At 31.6% G+C, this 19,671-nt stretch overlaps 2 protein-coding genes across 2 annotated transcripts; one reads left to right on the top strand and one right to left on the bottom strand.

The window, feature by feature from the left end:
* Nucleotides 1-86: 86 nt before the first annotated feature.
* Nucleotides 87-19,190, bottom strand: LOC148302739 (trypsin theta-like). The gene is made up of 9 exons (XM_088271083.1): nucleotides 19,139-19,190; nucleotides 18,332-18,485; nucleotides 17,868-18,114; nucleotides 16,851-16,997; nucleotides 13,610-13,748; nucleotides 2,807-2,969; nucleotides 1,921-2,167; nucleotides 1,279-1,425; nucleotides 87-311 (listed from the first exon to the last, which is right to left on the bottom strand). Exons 1-9 carry the CDS (start codon nucleotides 19,188-19,190, stop codon nucleotides 171-173), a joined length of 1,437 nt encoding a protein of 478 aa, XP_088127209.1. The 3' UTR covers nucleotides 87-170.
* Nucleotides 9,387-13,551, top strand: LOC148302740 (chymotrypsin-1-like). The gene is made up of 5 exons (XM_088271075.1): nucleotides 9,387-9,464; nucleotides 9,541-9,706; nucleotides 10,578-10,821; nucleotides 11,736-11,879; nucleotides 12,815-13,551. Exons 1-5 carry the CDS (start codon nucleotides 9,398-9,400, stop codon nucleotides 12,953-12,955), a joined length of 762 nt encoding a protein of 253 aa, XP_088127201.1. The 5' UTR covers nucleotides 9,387-9,397; the 3' UTR covers nucleotides 12,956-13,551.
* Nucleotides 19,191-19,671: the final 481 nt, after the last annotated feature.

Below are 19,671 nucleotides of genomic sequence, written 5' to 3'. Positions count from 1 at the left end.
ATTATACATTTTTTTAAACAAAAAAACTTTATTTAACCAAAAACATTTAAAAAAATTAACAATTCAATGTATGTAACATAAAGTAAGTTCTTGAAATAACAACATGGTTACTTATCAACTAGGTAAAAAATATCATTGGTGAAACTGGTACATTTGTGAGCAAGTCGGAATCAAACCATGTTACTTTGGATCCAGTCGGCGAACGAACTAACCCTGGAATACACGTCCGGCATGGCGTTGGCACAAGGGTTGCCCCAGGATACGATTCCCACTAACTTGTTGTCATGCACCAATGGACCACCTGAATCTCCCTGCAAAAACAATAAAAAATGTTAGCTATCAAAAAAGAAACCATTAATGTTTTAAAGGGTGTTTTTTTAGAGGTATAGACAGAAATTCGAATTTCCCGCAATTTATGGTGGCACCCGCCGTGTTGCATGTTGCGCCATTTTGTTACAACCACAGCTCTGTCACATCAACGCCATTCAACTGATATATGAAAAAGTCAGTAATCATGGTTCTGTAGCGTTCTCCATTGACCGTAGCATTCTGGCCGGCATCGTCTTAAAAAAAATATGAGCCAATGATTCTACCTGCCCATAAAGCAAACCAAACAGTGATTTTTAATAGATGTAAGGGCGTCTTGACAAAGGCTTCTAGGTTTCTCCACATTTGGCAATTCCGCTTATTGACATAGCCATGAAACCAAAAATGTGCCTAATCGATTAACATAATTTTGCGTTGTAAAAGAGTATCAAGCTAAATATTGTTGTCCGCCCATTCACGAGCCTAAGTCTATTCATGGCGAAATGACAAAACGTTCTGACTATAAATAAATTGTCAGTCTGTAGAAACAATGTAGCTAGTTTAAAAACCAAACCTTTAAAAAATACACCTATGTATATATATATATATATATATATATATATATATATATATATATATATATATATATATATATATATATATATATATATATATATATATATATATATATATATATATATATATATATATATATATATATATATATATATATATATATATATATATATATATATATATATATATATATATATATATATATATATATATATATATATATATATATATATATAATAAAATAATGTACCCAAGGAAAACTAAGCATGATCAAGTATTTTAAATAATTGTGTGGTAGATCATCATGGGATGATTGAAATATGTCACATGATGGAGTACCATGTGTTAGATTACCATTCCAAATTGTTTTTAATAAAGCTCGTTTTTGATACTTACGTGACAAGCTCCCTCTCCTCGTTTGGTGAGAGTACAAATTTGTGATTCCACAACAGGATTTCCAATGCTCCACATATCCTTGCACTGTTCAAAAGAAATTGTTTTCAGAGGAAGTGTCTGAAGATTTTCTGCAACGTCTCCTGGGTACTGAAAATTCAACAAAAACATTATTTTGGTACCTACAATGATGTTAGTTCATGTACCCTATCAACACATTATTCCGGTGGCTTTTCATTATTTCGGACCCTTATAAATTAACTAATCAGGGTTGTATACTGATCACAAGTAATCGCGAATCTAGGTCAGATCTGGATAATGTTTTTTGGCGTCTCAAAAGTAAGCAAACAAAACGCTTATAAACATCTCCCGCTCTCTTCCAACTTGTAGTAAAATACGCTTTTAAGCGTTTCCCGCAAACAATGTGTTAAGAATGTTATAGTGTGTTTGTCAAATACGATCTCTATTCGAAAGTGTTTTTGGTATGTCATTCGTCTTCTATGCAGCAAAAGGTAACACGTGTATGACGGTTTACATCTAAATCTACTGATGTGTTCGAAAAAACCAGTTGGCTCGAAATATTCACAGCACTCTTTCAAATCAAAATTAGAAGTTGCGATAGGAAAAATTAAACGCAGAACTTACGCTTGTGCGTCCCCATCCGGTAAGGTTAACATCAGCATCGGCTCCTACTTCATTTAATCCAATAGAAATACTGGACACCAGATCGGTGAATTGAATTTCTCCCTTAACTATAATAACTGCAACGTCATTAACGATCCTCCATGCATCGTAGTCTGCGTGATGTGTAAAGCTTTCTGCTTCGTAAACTACACCACCAGAGTTCAGTAAATTTGTTCCAGCAGTTACAGTAAGGTCAGATGGTTTCAGGCTAAAAAAAACGAATGGTCAAACATGTATGAGTTTGGGTAAAATCTGATGAAGGAATAGCACGTACTCCTAAAGAAGCGACAACGAAAACAAAAAAAAAATATTTTATTGACGTAATCGTCTTAGAAAGCAATATCATGGAATATTTCCAAACTATTACCAATAGAGTCATATGGATAATAATAGCCCGCAACTTAATTTTCTTTAAAACTAGGTCACATTTAACTAATTTTTTATTATCATTAGAACACCATTTATGTGTTGTAAAAATAAGTTTATCTTCCAAATAAATATAAAGCACTGAATTGTATACGAGTATTTGAGAAAACACCATTGACTATGTAAGAGGGCTTAGGAATAAACTTTCCTTTTTTTGATACAGTAAGAAATGAGGGTATGTTGGTGATACATTGATGACAACAACACAGCCGCAATTTTGGGACACCCACTAAGTCTGGCAACCCCATTCTGGAGTTGTCTCTCCTAGAAACCAGTCACTTATAAGAGCCACCTAGTAATATTTATTTATGATGAACCAGAATCAAAGTACTAGCGAGCTATGTCTGATCATCTTCCACCACCTTAGTACAAAACACATATCTTCACGAGAACTATCGAATGGTATTGCTTATCATCTCACCCAATAACGCAGTGAGCAGCAGTCAAAACCGTTCTCTTACTAATGATCGATCCGGAGCAAGCGAAAGCATTCGATACCCTGAGGACTATTTGATACGGAGCAGCACCTTTTGCAGCATCTGATCCACCTACCACTCTCCAGCTCCCGTCATCACTACTCGGTGCTCCTGATAAATAAAACAATCATCAATTAGTGCTATTGATTGTGTCAATCTAGTTAAAAGGATGTATAAACTTGGATGGTTTGACTCTGGCCAATGTCTGTACATGACGGATTCTCCAGTTCTTTGGACACGTTGCGCGTGGCAATGAGGATTGCCTAGAATGACTGGTTGTGATCGGTAACCTAGATGGGAAGAGAGGGAGTGAAAGGTCCCCACACGATGGACCGATCAAATTAAAGCAGCAGCAGGCACCTCAGTAGTTGGAGCGCTACGTGCAGCGCAGTCAAGGGATAACTGGAGAAGAGTACCTAATGACTCTCACAATGAAGAGCAATGGCTTTCACAAGGGTCATAACCTTCAGTATTGAGGAATAAGACAGAGAAGAGAAGAAATAAAGTCTCTGATTATTTTTCCTTGTCGGAAGTCAATAATACCCCTTTTTCTACTTTGGTTTAAAAAAAATAGGTAAGTACACTGAGACAAAACAAAAAAAAGAATGATAATTTTTATTTGGGAAACGGTTTAAAAGTATTGTAACAAATTTACTGTTGATATTAATGTATCAAAAAATTATTTACCAACAGCAAAAAAGTTTTGCTTTTAGTAATTTAATTAAAATTATTTTTTAGAGTACTTATGGAGCAAACCATGATAGTTTTTTTTTGTATTATTAGTATACGATAATTTTTCATCTTACCACTGCAATGAGCCAAGATCACACAAAGGAATCCAATAGTTATTTTCATCATCTTGTTTGAGTGATTGTATATAATATTTAATTCTCACAACTTGAGTCTATTTCGAAACTTGTCTGATTTTTTGGAAACTCAGTATTCCTTTTTATACTAATTTAATCAAAATTTCAAGATCAACGCACAAAGAAAAATTTTTTTTTCGGTTGTGACCGATAACGCATTAAATTCGTTTGTCTGATTGCGAATATTTCTTTGAGTTCGATAACTTCTTAATGATTTTTTAAAGGTTAATAAAATATTACATTAACATATGACAGTTCTTTGTGTAAAGGTTACACTAAAGCAATACATCGCCACTTTAATGGCACAATCTCTAATCTTCAAATGATCCTTTGTAGATATGAAATTATGTTTTTTTTATTATCCAAAATTATCCTTAAAAAATCGTCCGACTTCTTTACTAAGATGCTTTATAAAAATTAAAAATCCCGGCTTTAAAAAAATGTATAAAAAAATATATTAAATGCTGATACATAAACAAACAAATGATAAAGTATACTATAAACCGACCACGAAAAAAAATGGTATTATTATGCCAACTACAATAAAACAACAATACAACAACACAAATTTATCGAAAGAACATAATTAAATGTCAGAAGAAATAAGGACCTAGAAAGATTATGATGAATGCCAAAAATAAATTAAAATGAATTTTCGTCACTTTATTTTAATCACTTTTATCACTTTATCACTCTGCCTACCCCTGCGGGTAAGCGGCGTGATGGTTAGTTAGTTAGAATATTTGGTCCACTTCCGTAGTGCATTTATTTTACCTCCCTTGGGAATCGAGCCCGGGACCTCCAGAACGGTAGCCGAGCATGCTGACCATTACACTACGGAGGCGGACGAAATTTTTTTCACTGTAATATTTATTCAATATTACCATGGACTGGTACCTGAAGCGGAGGGCTGATCACCTTTCCTTCATGTTTAAAAAACGATCAAGATAACACTGCGTTTATATGACACAGTGCCCTATGCACCATTATATATTATTATCCGTAGTGTCATGGTTAGCACGCTAGGCTACCGTACTGGATGTCTTGGGTACGATTCCCCGAGGGGGTCAATGAATACAAGTGATTTTTCACTCTAATATTCATAACACCTAGAGGAAGGTAAAAAAACTCTTGGATGCTGCAGAAAAAAAAAACATGATTCATCGGCAAACCTAGGTGACGTTGTCCATGACAGAAGTACCTACAACCTGAGGACGAGGAGAGCTGACCCCAACAGTCTACAAAGACGATATGTTGGGATGGAGCCAGGAAGAAGAATAATAAATGAGTTTTAGTTCTTTTTTTTCTTTGATTTTGCGAAAAAATCGAAAACGTTTTAGAAGTAGTATTGAAAAATTTAAAACATATTTTAAAAGCCATGTGCATTTTCTTCGTTCATCAATAGTTTCTCAAACGACAGAAACGAAAGATATGACGACATTCATACATAAATAGATCGCATTGTTAAATATTTTTCCATTTTTTATTGAAGTCTTTTATTTTGCCAGTGATAAAAAGTCTTTTTCATGTACCTACCTACAACATTTTAAGTGTGTCCAAATACTTGTTTACAAATCTGGATTATCTACAGTTAACTTGTAAAATTTTAGTTTAAAAATAATAAAAATGAAAATGATACTTCTTGGTGTTTCTTATGTATGTGATTATAATCCAGGATACGGACCTCGAATACTAATAAAAGAGTTTCTGCTCAATAAAAAGCTTCTTTTCATCTCACCAATAGATGTCTCTAGTGAAGTTTTAGTGATTTAAGAACAAAATTTCAAAATTGGTACATATATACATATACAGAACTTCCAAGAATTTGGATAGTGTAGTTGTCAATGATGGGCAGAATTGGTGGTTAGACCAGCCTATGACGGTAGTCAGCCCGGTAAATACCCAGACTTTCATATTCTTCTTCACCTTTGATGAGATGTCATTTTTTTTAAATGTATTAATGCTTTGTTTGTATGTAACTGAAGTAACACAAATATTTAATGTATTTTCATTTCCATTGCACGTGGCATGCGATATGTTTTTATATCGAAAAAACAAAATGGCGCGCAGGTTCAAAAGGGTTCGCCACCCCTGCTCTAGACCGAACGCAAGAGAATTGAGTTTTTGAAGAGTGATCCGAAAATAGCGCATTCCTCGACGATTTTGCAATGCTCTTTGTCCATTCATTGGTGCATTACATTTCAATCCACTTCACTCGAGTAGCGTAATTTAAGTATTATATTTAAGTAGCTAAAGTGGGATATGAGTGGGCAGTGCACTGCAGTGGCATATACAGCTTAAACGGAAAGTAGGAATCTCATTTCAAAGTAAGCATTTTTCGACGCCAAGTGCAATTGCACTGCAGCATTGCAGAATCGCCGAGGAGTGCGCTATTTTCGGATCACTCTACAATAAGTCGATTTCCTTGCGTTTGAAGCGGAGCGACGTGACGCCGGCGTCTCGGCGCCTCTCGCGTCATACAACGCGCAGCATTAGGTTGCTATATTTCTAACAAGGTTTCTATATTTACTGTTCATCAAAATTGGTCAACGATGCATATGGAAATTTTGTTTATTTATTAATTTTTTAATATGTTTATATTAACAAAAATTGTTAAAATTGTTGTATTGTATAAACACACTTGAAATATTTTTAGCAGAGATCCACCTTGTGGCCTGTGGATATAAATATAAATGTATATACGTTTTATGTTTATTTATTTATTTATTTTATTTGTTCGGGAATTGTACAGCTTACATATAAAAAAACATATAATATTAACAATATTTACATTAGCAATAATAAACATTACATTACATTAACATAAATAGTTACGTTAAATTTTTTTAACGTAACTATTTATGTTAATGTAATTTATGCCAATTAAACAATTCCTCATTTATGTTATAAAACTATTTTAAAACGTTTATGGTTTTTTTTTATACTGTTCATAAAAAATGTTTATTTTTAACCTAATATACACACAAAAAAAGAGATTTTTTTTAAAAAATATGTACTTTTTTACAATTTACATAGATAATTTACCCATTCCTTTATTTTGCCTTTGTTTCATATTATATTTTGACCTCTAACCTCCGTCGGCAATAAATTGAAAATGTTTGTAACGATATATTGCAGTGTTCGACTCCCATATTTATTGTTAATTCTTGGGACTATCAAACCTTCGTCGTGTGGAGATTGTGTATCATGGTTGTGTACTAAAAAAATTCTTTATTTTTGTTGTTCTAGTTTGTTGTTTAACGATGATACTCATCCACAATATACCACGTACTGAAAGTAACTTTAAATGTTCTGCTCGACATTGTCAGCACTGCAATCGCGTACATAGCAGGTACATAGTAAGTCGATATTTATATCGTGGCGTATCCCAATTATAACAGAGTCTTAGACTTGAGATTTGATCTTTCTCTTTTCCCCTTTTCCTCCCTTCCGCCCCTCTTCCAGTTATTTACATTTCACGACATGTGTGAAATTTTGTAAATGGAATGTTACAATAACCTGTTTTTTGTTAGTCATTATTGTAAATGTATTTGTGTAACTGTTATGTTAAATTTCCAAATAAATTTTGAAAAAATTAGTCTAGACTAGTGGTTCTTTGGTGGTCTACCATGGGGTTAGCTGTGCAGTGCGATGTGGGGGAGTCTGGATGATTTTATTCTCCTCACATGCGCATACTCATTGTCACCTTTGTTGCCTTCCCCAACTAACGACGTCTTCGATCTCGCATATTTCCCTGATCCTGGCATTTCTTATTCTATCTCAAAGACTCTTGCCTGATATGCTACTTAAAGTCTTTATTTCTGACACTCTAAGCGCGTTTTTTGTGCCAACGGTGTTTACTCAGAGGACAGAATTCCATATATCGCCCTTCAAGGTAACCCTGAAGGACGCAGACCTCCAGGCAGACCTTCAAAAAGATGGAAAGACCGCTGGGAGTCAACATCCCAAGAGCGACATGCGGAGGCACAAACAGATCTCTAGGATCTACAAAAAGAAAAAGAAAAAGAAGAAGAAGGTGTCTAATCAATAATGATTTCAGGAAATAATTTTATGCCCTCTACGGAGTTAATTGACCTATTTTCGTAAGTAATTAACTTTTATATGAGCGTAAATAATATTTTTGTTGGATGGAAAATAATTATCAGGTTATTAGTGATATTTTTTGTTATCATTTTGATTGTTCTGGATTTAATTAAATAAATAGGTGATCGACGATAATCATACTTTGTGAGGCAATTCATTAACCTATTTTATCACAAAACTTTACTATCAGTAGTTGCAAAATGTAGGGCGATGCATTTTTTAATCGGATAACATGAATACACACTGGCGTGGACGAAGATTTTAATTAAATTTAGCAGCAGAAAAAACAGAGTTTATGTATGTAAAATTTGCCATAGAACCATATCTACACGTAAATTGTATATATGTAACGCTCTCTTTATCTTATTTTTTGACATCTAATCAATGATGAAGAAGAATACCCAGACTTCCATATTCTTCTTCATCTTTGATGAGATGACAAAAAAAGAATATGTAAATAACTCCTGTAATTGGAGATAATCCAGATTTTGTGAACAAGTATTTGGACACACTCAAAATGTTTTAAACTCTCTTTATCATTCATCGTTCACTTTGAGTAATACAACATAAGGCCTTGCTTGCAATCACAGAATTCAGACAGCGTACCAGCTACTCGCCATTTCATACCCAATTAAAAAAATACTAATATTGTATTGTATTCTTAATACATATATAATATATAATATATATATATATATATATATATATATATATATATATATATATATATATATATATATATATATATATATATATATATGTATATTTATATATATATATATATATATATATATATATATATATATATATATATATATATATATATATATATATATATATATACATATATATATAAATATATATATATATATATATATATATATATATATATATATATATATATATATATATATATAAATATTGAAAATTAATTTTTTTTTTATTTTTAACCCCTTACTTTCAATAACTCTTTTCCTTTCAAAACTATATATTTCGAAGAAAAACTTAATTTTTCAATACAAAATTGAAGTTTAAAAAAAAAACAAGTGTTTTCTTTAATCATTGTAAGAAAAAAATCAATTATGTCTAATGTAACTTGGGTTTAGAAAAATGTAAGTTGTTATTTAACGTTTATTGGGCCTTAAAAGTATAGTGGAATTACACAAACAGAATGATGATTGAGGATAGTATTATATTACCATACTAATGTTCACAATGATTTAAATATACAAAACACACATATTTATGTATTATTGCATCTTCTTCGTTAAAGAAAAATCAGTTTTTTAAGGTTTTTTTTAGTTATAAATACAAATTTCCTTTACATGACAGTTTTAAAAATAAAACTTTTTCCACTTAAAAAGGATGGCACTGACAATTTGTTTAAGTGAAATGCACTTCACTGTGAATACCCATAAAGGTATGTACTCCAAATGCACGAATATACATATCTAGTAAATCCATTTACATGTTTATTTGCTTTTCATGAATCAGTATTTAATATTTCAAACTAACTATAAATACAAGGCATCAGATGTTTTATTTCCAGATTTTAAACATTTCAGTATGATTTTCACGAGAGTCAAGTTTCAATTACTTTTATTGCTGGCTTTAAATGTGGTTATTCTCAAAGGTAGAGTATAAAATTACAAACTTTTTTTTAATGCCGCTCATTATTTTTTATTCGATTAATTAATATTTTTGATCAGGAGCTCAGTACATCCGAGGTGGTACGTGGAAAATAGTGGGAGGAAGCGACGCTAAGGAAGGAGCAGCGCCATATCAAGTAATTCTAAGAGTCTCCGGTGAATTTATGTGCTCCGGATCCATTATAAGTAAAAAGACCATTCTAACAGCAGCGCATTGCGTAGTTGAGTAAGTTTTTTGTACACACACATACATACACACACACACACACACACACACATGTATATATATATATATATATATATATATATATATATATATATATATATATATATATATATATATATATATATATATATATATATATATATATATACATATTTATGTATATTTTATTTATTGTTTCGGCATTAACTTTGTGGTAAGACATGTTACAATAATTAAAGAAAACACTTCGTTTTTTACCACTTGAATTTTATTATAGACTACATGTTTCAGAAGTTAAACTTCCATCATTCAGGTCTGTATAATAACTATAAGTTATTATACAGACCTGTAGTCTATAATAAAACTCAAGTGGTAAAAATCGAAGTGTTTTCTTTAATTATTATATATATAAATATATATATATATATATATATATATATATATATATATATATATATATATATATATATATATATATATATATATATATATATATATATATATATATATATATATATATATATATATATATATATATATATATATATATATATATATATATATATATATATATATATATATATATATATATATATATATATATATATAACGTAGTAACGGATAACGTATATTTACGTTTATTTATACTATAACTTTTTATTTTAGTTCATAATTTGACCAGTTAATTCATTTATAACATTTTAAGTAAGTATGTCTATAAATTTGTTCATAAATATGAATTTTCTTCAATTAGGAGTTTATATTTTTTATATTGTTTTTTTTTCTCAATATTTGAGATGTCAAAAAAAATATGAAAAATAACTCTGAATTGGAGATAATCCAGATTTAAGTATTCGGACACACTCATAATATTGTGAATTTTCCATTTCAGTCACATCGTAGAGTCCATTTCTATAACGGCTGGTACAAACTCTTTGAATTCTGGTGGGGTTAGCTACGAAGCCGAAGATGTCGTTTACCACGACGACTATAATTGGCAACTGCTTAATGATGTTGCTCTTATTTTCATAAAGGGAGAAATTGACATGTCTGATACAGTATCCGTTATATCCCTGGGGTTGGATGCCATCGGAGCAGACGTACAAGTCACCCTTACAGGATGGGGAGCAACGGGGGTGAGAATGATTAGAAAATATGTTCTATACAATATTTATTATTTTATAAAAATATCGACTTAAATATGGAATGAACTTTCTTTATTTATTTTTTGTATTTCACAGTGTAATGTAATTAAAAGTTCAAAAATATTATTTTACATTAATACAAAAAATCCACAAAGGCATGGCCTGCGTACGAGTATACATTTTAATTTAGCTTATAATACACACTGCAAATTATACAACGGAAAAATATATTAATATGTGCAAATATAAAGTACAAATATTTGATTGACACAAAATCAAAAAATGAAAATGAAAAATGATAACAATAAAACAAAAGAAGCCATGCCGATATTTAAAAAAAAATTCAGCGAAATCGAAATAAATTTAAGGAATTAGTTTCTGTCATACCAAAATTCTTTATGGAATGAATTAAACAGTTTTGGAGCTATGAAAAATGAGTGTCTTTGCGCGAGACTATTAATATTTTCAGGAAAAAAAATTAGGACACTGTTGAAAGATTTTTGTAATATTCCCTGTTAATTTATCTAGATCTTCAAGTATGCATAATTTATTAGATTCGTAATATTTCTAGTTCAATGTATACTTTGACATATTTTATGGCAAGACGTTTGAACATTATTCCTGCCCTACTACATCTCGATCATGGAGCCTTTGGCAGCGCATCTGAAACTCAACAAAGGAGACTTTAAAATCCACAGCAGAATGTATACAGTCCCTGATGAACACCTAATCGATGAGATCATTATAAACCCTTGACTTGCTGCCTTATACTTTAAAAAAATAAGTACGTGTATATAAACATGCCATATCGACCTCTAAAGGCTTGGTAACTTCACCCAAATGTTTAGAATAAATATTAATATACAATAAAAATAAAATAGAATAAATATTGTATTGATGATCAGATTTCAGGATCCACGGCCGAAAAGCTTCAGACGATCGAACTAAAGACGATATCCTTTAAAGAATGCAAGTATTTATGGTCAAGGATTCTGGTGGTTCCATCTCAAATTTGTACTCTTACTCAAAAAGGCGAAGGAGCTTGTTATGTAAGAAATAAGATAAATCATTTATAATATTCGCATATTGCTTAAAGCTTAAGAAAATTGTAATACTTATATCGCTCATTCCTTTCAAAAATTTATAAAAAAAAAAATTATTTATAAAAAAAAACTTGATTTTTTAGAAGATCGCTTAAACATATGAAATGTTTTAAAAATAAATATGAATCCACTTATTGAACGTTTTACTGTGCAACAGATCTCTTTAAGTAAAACCTGAACGTTTTTACTCCATTTGAAAAATATTTGGTTTATTTAAAAAATAATTAAATAATACCTTTTCTTCAAAACGCAGAAACAATACTTTCTGCCCCGTAGCGGGTAAATATTATGTTTAAAATATGCCGTTTTTGCTGGTATACAGTACATTTTCTGGGCATTCCGGAAACAGGCACAACTGTGAATTGACGATTTTTGATACATGACGTTGTTGAAAGGTGAAAGGTGATAATTCAGGTCCCCCTGACGTTGACCATCGTTTTTTTTTGCGTTTTTGGACTAAGTAGATTCTACTTAGTCCAAAAATGCAAAAAAAAGTTCTACAAAAAATGTCCCTTACTGTGTTTTAAGTTTGGACAGCCAATCATTCAGCAATTATCTTCCTACTCTATTTCTTTGGAGTACATTAACGTTGCTAACCATATCGGTTCATGGAATGCATAGCATTCTAGGATGTTGCGACATTTTGAATGCCTCTAATCGGTTCATGGAGCTGATCTTAACAATCCACGATTCAACTCCCTGTAGAAGTACTGACCAAACATAACACCCAAGCATTCTTTGCCGGATAACCTTTTTCATAAACTCGTATTATCCGTAGGGTAAATAATCCTGGGTCGGACAGAATAAGTAATTGCTTAATTAAGTTAATCTTTACGTATGTTATATTGTTATAACATGTTAGTTGTATTATTTAATTGTAGGGCGATTCTGGAGGACCTTTAGTGGTTGATAATAGGATAGTTGGCATAGTTTCCTGGGGCAATCCTTGCGCCAATGCGATGCCTGACGTATACTCCAGGATAAGCTCGTTCGCTGAGTGGATTGAAAATAATATGAAGTAAAATTGTAAACATAACTTCAGTCATAGTTAAGGTATGGCTGCGAACCTGGTACTTACCTGAAAGAGGTAAGGATAAGCTGAATGCGTTCGAGATGTAGACCTATAGAAGAATGCTGGGGATACCCTGGAGAGACCACATCTCCACATTAAATTCATGGAAGTTCTATTTATATGAACCAACATTGTTCTCTGCTCAACAAAAAGCTTCTTTTCGTCTCACCAATAGATGTCTGTAGTGAAGTTCTTGTGATTCAAGTACTATGTTTCAAAATTGGTTCATATAAAGAGAACGTCCAAGAATTTGAGTAGTGTGGTTGTCAATAATGGGTAGAATTAAACTACCTTAAACTACCCTATGAAGGTCGTCAGCCCCGTAAATGCCAAGACATCCATATTCTCCTTCATCTTTGATGAGATATAAAAAAAAATATAATAAAAATAAATTGTATTACCAACAAACATAAATAATATATGTAAGTTTCTCTCCAAGAACAAGAGCTCAGTCTGTCGGGGAGAACTACGTTTTTCATTTGAAGAGTGTAATTAAAATTGCCTAGAAAATGAATCAAAATTATAATGTATTACAAAATATACATGTATTTGAATTTAAATTACGTTTATATTGCATTGGTATGGTGAAACGTTCAGGTTTATAATGAGTTCTCTAAAATCCAATCTCTGAAGAACGGAATGCGTGTGCTGACGTCAGGAGCACCGAATGCACATCCAATACCCCATGACACCAATCCATATAGAAATCCATCCATTGTTACTAAGGGTCCACCGGAGTCTCCCTGTAATGAGAATTTTACAAGTATCAAAATAAGAAATAAGGAAATAAGGAGAACAACCAGAAAAGTGGATATCATTAGCCATTCTGGTTTTGTTTTGAATATTGAAAGCATTAACTTTGTAGATCATATTGATATATTATTTTGAGAAATAAAAAGACTTTGTGTTTTGATCCACTCACATTTTTATTAACCAACTAGTTTCGGCAACAACTCTTCAGGGTTTAATTTATTACTTGTCATAAATTAAACTAGTCATAAATTAAACCCTGAAGAGAGCAACAGGTTGTTGCCGAAACTATTTGGGTAATAAAAATGTGAGTAGATCAAAACACAGTCTTTTTAATTCTCAAAATAATATATTCTGGTTTTGTTCCATAGTGGATCAATCATTTTAGTCTTCTTCTTTTTCTGCTTGCTGTATTTAAAAGGGATTAGCCTCCTACAATGTCGATTCCCAGCTGTCAATCCATCTCTTTGGTGGACTGCCTTGGGGTTGGCCGTGCAGTACAATGTGGGGGAGTCTGGATGGTTCTAAGATGGTGATAAGGAACACCAGGATAAGAGACATATGCGAGATCCAAGACATTGTTAGGCGGTGAAGCCAACGAAGAAGACAATGGTATGCGCATGTGAGGAGAAAGGAGCCATCTAGATTCTCTCACCGTTTAAGTGCTGGAATATATTCATATAGCATGCTAAAATTGCCAAAGATTTTTTAGAGAAAAAACCGGTCCATTTCAAATTTGGTAAACAAATTAATGGCAAATAATAGACTTTTACGAAAAAGCGTATTTCCATTTTTCAGTAAAAATTAGCTAACTTCTTTTATATTTAAAAAAAAAAGTCAGCAATATTAGTATCTCAAATGCACACAGTAATCTTTGGAAAGATCCATAGATTCATAGATATTTAAAAATTATCCGTAGAAATTAGGTCAGAATCAGAATAGAGGATACTATGGATCGCGTAGCAAGATTCAAGTGGCAATGGACAGGACATGTTGTAAGACAAGACCCCACAAGATGGACCCTTACAATTTTAAGATGGAGACCTTGGCAGAATAAGAGAGACGTCGGAAGACCTCAAAAAGATGGTCCGACGACATAGCCGCAGTGAGGGGTAAAAATTGGATGCAAGAAGCATCCGACCAAAAAAAGAAATATATGGAAGAGGCCTTTATGGAAAAGGCTAAAGAAGAGGAAGAAAATAATTGTTAGAAGTAAAATTTCCTTAATATCCGTTCTCTCGGATGAATTCGCAGCTAAACGATGTACGAAAGGTGTCCTAATGGTGATATCGCTCACTCCTTTCAAGAACGTCATAAATCAAAAAACTTGATTTTTCAGAAGAACGTTTTTAATGTTTAAAAATATAACACAATGTATTAAAAATAAATATCAAGCCACTTATTGAACTTTTTTCTGAGCAACAGATATTTTTAGGTAAAACCTGAAGGTTTTTTCTCTATTTGAAAAATATTTAGTTTATTTAAAAAAAAATAATAAAACAATACCTTTTCTTCAAAATGAAAAAACAACATTTTCTGCCCTGTAGCGGGTAAATATTAAGTTAAAAATATGATTCTTTTTCTGGGGTAAAGTACATTTTTTAGGCATTCTGAAAACATGCATAACTGAAAATTGACGATTTTTGATTTATGACGTTCTTGAAAGGATTGAGCGATATAAGGAAAAAATGCTAGGCTGAGATAAGCGTTATATATATGTACATAAAATTAAAAAAATAGTGTGTTTAGATGGTTTGTGAATTGTATCAGTGAAGAAAGAATGGTAAAACAAATTTATGAGAAAAAATATGAAATGTGGTAATAAGATTGGAAAATTTGTCAACATCGTTTACGTTTATGAATCCGTTTTTAGACGCTTCGTGAGTAACAATTTATAATGATAACTTAAACCTGTCACAGATGTCGCGTCTGTATAGTTCACAAATAAGGACGCAAATTTATTACTCGTTAATACTTGAATTTAAAAACTAATATATTTATTTATATACATTATCCCTTATTCACAATTTTTTTGTCTCCTCGGGTATCTTGCATCTCTTATGTCAACGCTACCATATTAGGTCTATTGTGATTTCCCTTACAACATTTTTAGTGTGTCCAAATACTTGTTCATAAAATCTGGATTATCTCCAATTACAAAAGTTATTTCCAGACTTCCATATTCTTCTTCATCTTTGATGAGATGTCAAAAAATAATATGAAAATAACTCCTATAATTGGAGATAATCCAGATTTTGTGAACAAGTATTTTGACACACTCAAAATGTTGTAAATAAATTGTCTGGTTGAATTATAAGCTTAAGTATTAAAAATAAAAATGGTATTTTCTAGCGTTTCTCATGTTTGTGATTGAAATCCAGGATTTGGACCTCACATACTAATATAAGAGTTTCTGCTTAGTAAAGAGCTTCTTAACATCTCACCAATAGATGTCTCTAGTGAAGTTCTAGTGATTCAAGAACAAGGTTTCTAAATTGGTTAATATATATATATAGAACTTCCAAGAATTTGAGTAGTGTGGCTGTCAACAATGGAGTTGAATTGGTGAACGTTACACGTGTGTTAAGTGATCACTTAAACCAGCCTATGACGGTCGTCAGCCCCGTAAATGCTCTTACTTCCATATTCTTCTTCATCTTTGACGAGATGTCAAAAATAATATTAAGTATTAAAATTGAAAATGGTATTTTCTGGCGTTTCTCATGAGTGTGATTGAAATCCAGGGTTTGGACCTCACATACTAATATAAGAGTTTCTGCTTAGTAAAGAGCTGCTTTACATCTCACCAATAGATGTCTCCAGTCAATAGATGTCTCCAGAAGTTCTAGTGATTCAAGAACAAGGTTTCTAAATTGGATCATATTTAAAGAACTTCCAAGAATTTGAGTAGTGTGGTTGTCAATAATGGGTACAATTGGTGAATGTTACAAGTGTGTAAAGTGATCACTTAAACCAGCCTTTGACGGTCGTCAGCCCCGTAAATGCCCAGACTTCTATATTTTTCTTCATCTTTGATGAGATGTCAAAAAATAATGTTAAATAAATCGTTAAATAAATCGGTTGTTAAAACTTACGTTGCATGTACCATATCCAACTCCTAAGTATGAACAGAATTCAGATGGAAAGACCGGGTACTGTGATCCAAAGTAAGCGGCACAATCATCATAATTTACCGTCACGGTAAATATTTCTTGCAAGTCATTTGGAATTGGACCCGAATACTGAAAAATATATGTTTCACACATTGAATAAATAAAATGGAAGAAAGATGTGATTTACAGCTACATAAAGTAGGTAGTCTGGATTGGCTTAAGTCTGCCTGGTGTTCTTCCTCAGGGTTTTGGGTAAAAGGGTAGGATCGCGGACCAAAGTGGTTGGCCTATCAGTGCGGACTGTTCTATTGGGGCTAAGATACCCTTGTATATTTATTCTCCTCAATTTTCAACTTTTTGTTTCAACCGTTTGTTAAAAAAAACACATTCTACTTATTTCCATTTTCTTTCTGCGCATAGATGCCAAGGGACAATCTAATGTGAGATATTTATTTATTGTTTTTCAGTTTCTGCTGACTGTTATCTGCATCCAATGGTGCACAAGGCACTGTATGTATTTATATAGGCAATGTACATATAATGTAGAGAATGGTCGTTTAAAGATTTTCAGATGATAACATGCTTGCTTTTCGATTTTTCAATACAAATTTGCCGCAATCGAACATGTCCATTTGGTTAAAATATGAGTTATTCTCATTAGCTATTCGAATCATTGGGGAATTCTGCGCATTTCAAGCCAGGAGGGTGTCTTCTGGTTGGGCACACAATGTGCCAGACAGTCTGGTTCTCTTCCCTAAAGTCGCATCTTGGATATGAAATCATCCCTCATCTGTGGGGTGAGAAGTTGCACCATCCTTGTTTAGTTGGAATCCTATTTAAAATCGTCCACTGTCCCCTAGGAATTCTGAACAATCCAGCCTTAACCATATCCTGGTTATGAGTTGTTGGGGATTTATAAGTTCTTCTTCTTCTTTTTCCATGTGGCTTTATAAATTATTGTCTGAGGGATATAAGTTAGTTAAATAATTTGATACTTACTTCTGTTGCTCCCCATCCATTCAATTTAAGTCGAGATACATCTTCGATATCGTTTACAGCAAGAGGGATAGTTGCAACTGATTCAGAAAATTCGATATCATCTTCTAGTATAATGATTCCCACATCATTGACGATCAGATATTCATGATAATTAGGATGTACAATGAGCTCCTTTGCTACGTATCTGTCTCCACCGGAATTAAGAGTTTGACTTCCGGTTGTAACTACTACAGCCCACGGTTCTCGTCTTGAATAAAAATATTAATATTTAAATTTAGATAAGTAATCAAAAAATTAAAACGAAAATAATAATAATAAAAATAATTAAGTAATGTTGAAGATTAAAGAGGGGGTAGGAGCTGTTTTTTTTTTTTTTTATCGATGGGAACATGGACAATAGGGGAGAGGCTTTGGTTATTGTACTATTCTTACTTATGGGATTATTTTAATTGAAAATACCATACTTAAGGATGCAATGTGCAGCCGTCAGTACCGTCTTAGTGCCGATAATCACTCCTCCACAAAATAGCCTGTTTAGAGGCGGAGGACTCTTCAGGCTTACAATGTATGGAGCCGAGTTTGGGGGAGCTGGGTATCCTCCAACAATCTTCCCCGACCCTATAATATTTAAAAGTACAAAAAATAATGCAATTACAGTAGAACTCCGATTATCCAAATTAATAAGGAGCGGACCCATTCGTATAGTTAAAAATTCGTTTTAATTATTTTTAAAAGGTGGTTTATTTTCAACTTTTTACGTGTGTCTAAATACTTGCTAACAAATCTGGATTACCTTCAATTATAGAAGTTATTTTTCATATTATTTTTATTATTGAAAAAAAACAGTAATATAATATTTGTGTTTTTATTATTTACACAAATATTTCAATTTCATATTTTTTCTGTGAGCCTAAGCGGCTCATTATAAGAAATAGATATCAAATTGTGGTAGAGTGGGTTCGAACCGAGAAACTCTGACTTCTTCTTCTTCTTTTTAATGGCTTTTCACCCATCTCGGGTGTTATAACCAGTGTCTAGTTATTAAACTCTGACTTAAGAGTCCGTGACACTAACCACGGGACCATAACCCGACACCTCATCACCTTTGACATCTTAACATAGATGAAGGAGAATATAGATGAAGAAGAAAGTCCGTGCATTTACGGGGCTTAAAACCGTCATAGGGTATCATGGGTAGAATTGATGAATATCACACAAGTTTTTAAAGTGATCACATATTCCAGACAAAAACAGAAAATCCTTGAACTTACCATGACACACAGAGAACCCGACAAAAATGTAAATAAATGACAGTTTGATCATATTTAGCGCTAATGCAACAAATGAAATTACAGAAATATTAATCTCGTGTAATATCACATTGCTAATCTTTTTAATCTCTATTTATTTATGATAAAAATTAATACTTTTGAAATATATATACATATATATATATATATATATATATATATATATATATATATATATATATATATATATATATATATATATATATATATATATATATATATATATATATATATATATATATATATATATATATATATATATATATATATATATATATATATATATATATATATATATATTTTTATATATATACATATATATATATATATATATATATATATATATATATATATATATATATATATATATATATATATATATATATATATATATATATATATATATATATATATATATATATATATATATATATATATATATATATTTAATTTTTTTACTTTTTATTATTCCTAAATTTTTGAGTGTGTCCAAG

The sequence above is a fragment of the Brachycentrus maculatus genome, unplaced genomic scaffold (assembly GCF_059751285.1).
Source record: "Brachycentrus maculatus isolate JH-2025_06_01 unplaced genomic scaffold, ASM5975128v1 h1tg000419l, whole genome shotgun sequence".
Lineage (NCBI taxonomy): Eukaryota > Metazoa > Arthropoda > Insecta > Trichoptera > Brachycentridae > Brachycentrus > Brachycentrus maculatus.
This window is presented reverse-complemented; position numbering and strand designations above follow the sequence as displayed.

Bases quoted from the DNA above. Each gene is read 5' to 3' on its own strand.
- LOC148302739 (XM_088271083.1), bottom strand. From the start codon at position 19,190: ATGATCAAACTGTCATTTATTTACATTTTTGTCGGGTTCTCTGTGTGT. The intron at 18,486-19,138 runs GTAAGTTCAAGG...TAAATATTATAG, and splicing joins CGGGTTCTCTGTGTGTCATG to GGTCGGGGAAGATTGTTGGA. The intron at 312-1,278 runs GTAAGTATCAAA...TTGTTTTTGCAG, and splicing joins GAGGAGAGGGAGCTTGTCAC to GGAGATTCAGGTGGTCCATT.
- LOC148302740 (XM_088271075.1), top strand. From the start codon at position 9,398: ATGATTTTCACGAGAGTCAAGTTTCAATTACTTTTATTGCTGGCTTTA. The intron at 9,465-9,540 runs GTAGAGTATAAA...ATTTTTGATCAG, and splicing joins AAATGTGGTTATTCTCAAAG to GAGCTCAGTACATCCGAGGT. The intron at 10,822-11,735 runs GTGAGAATGATT...ATTGATGATCAG, and splicing joins CAGGATGGGGAGCAACGGGG to ATTTCAGGATCCACGGCCGA.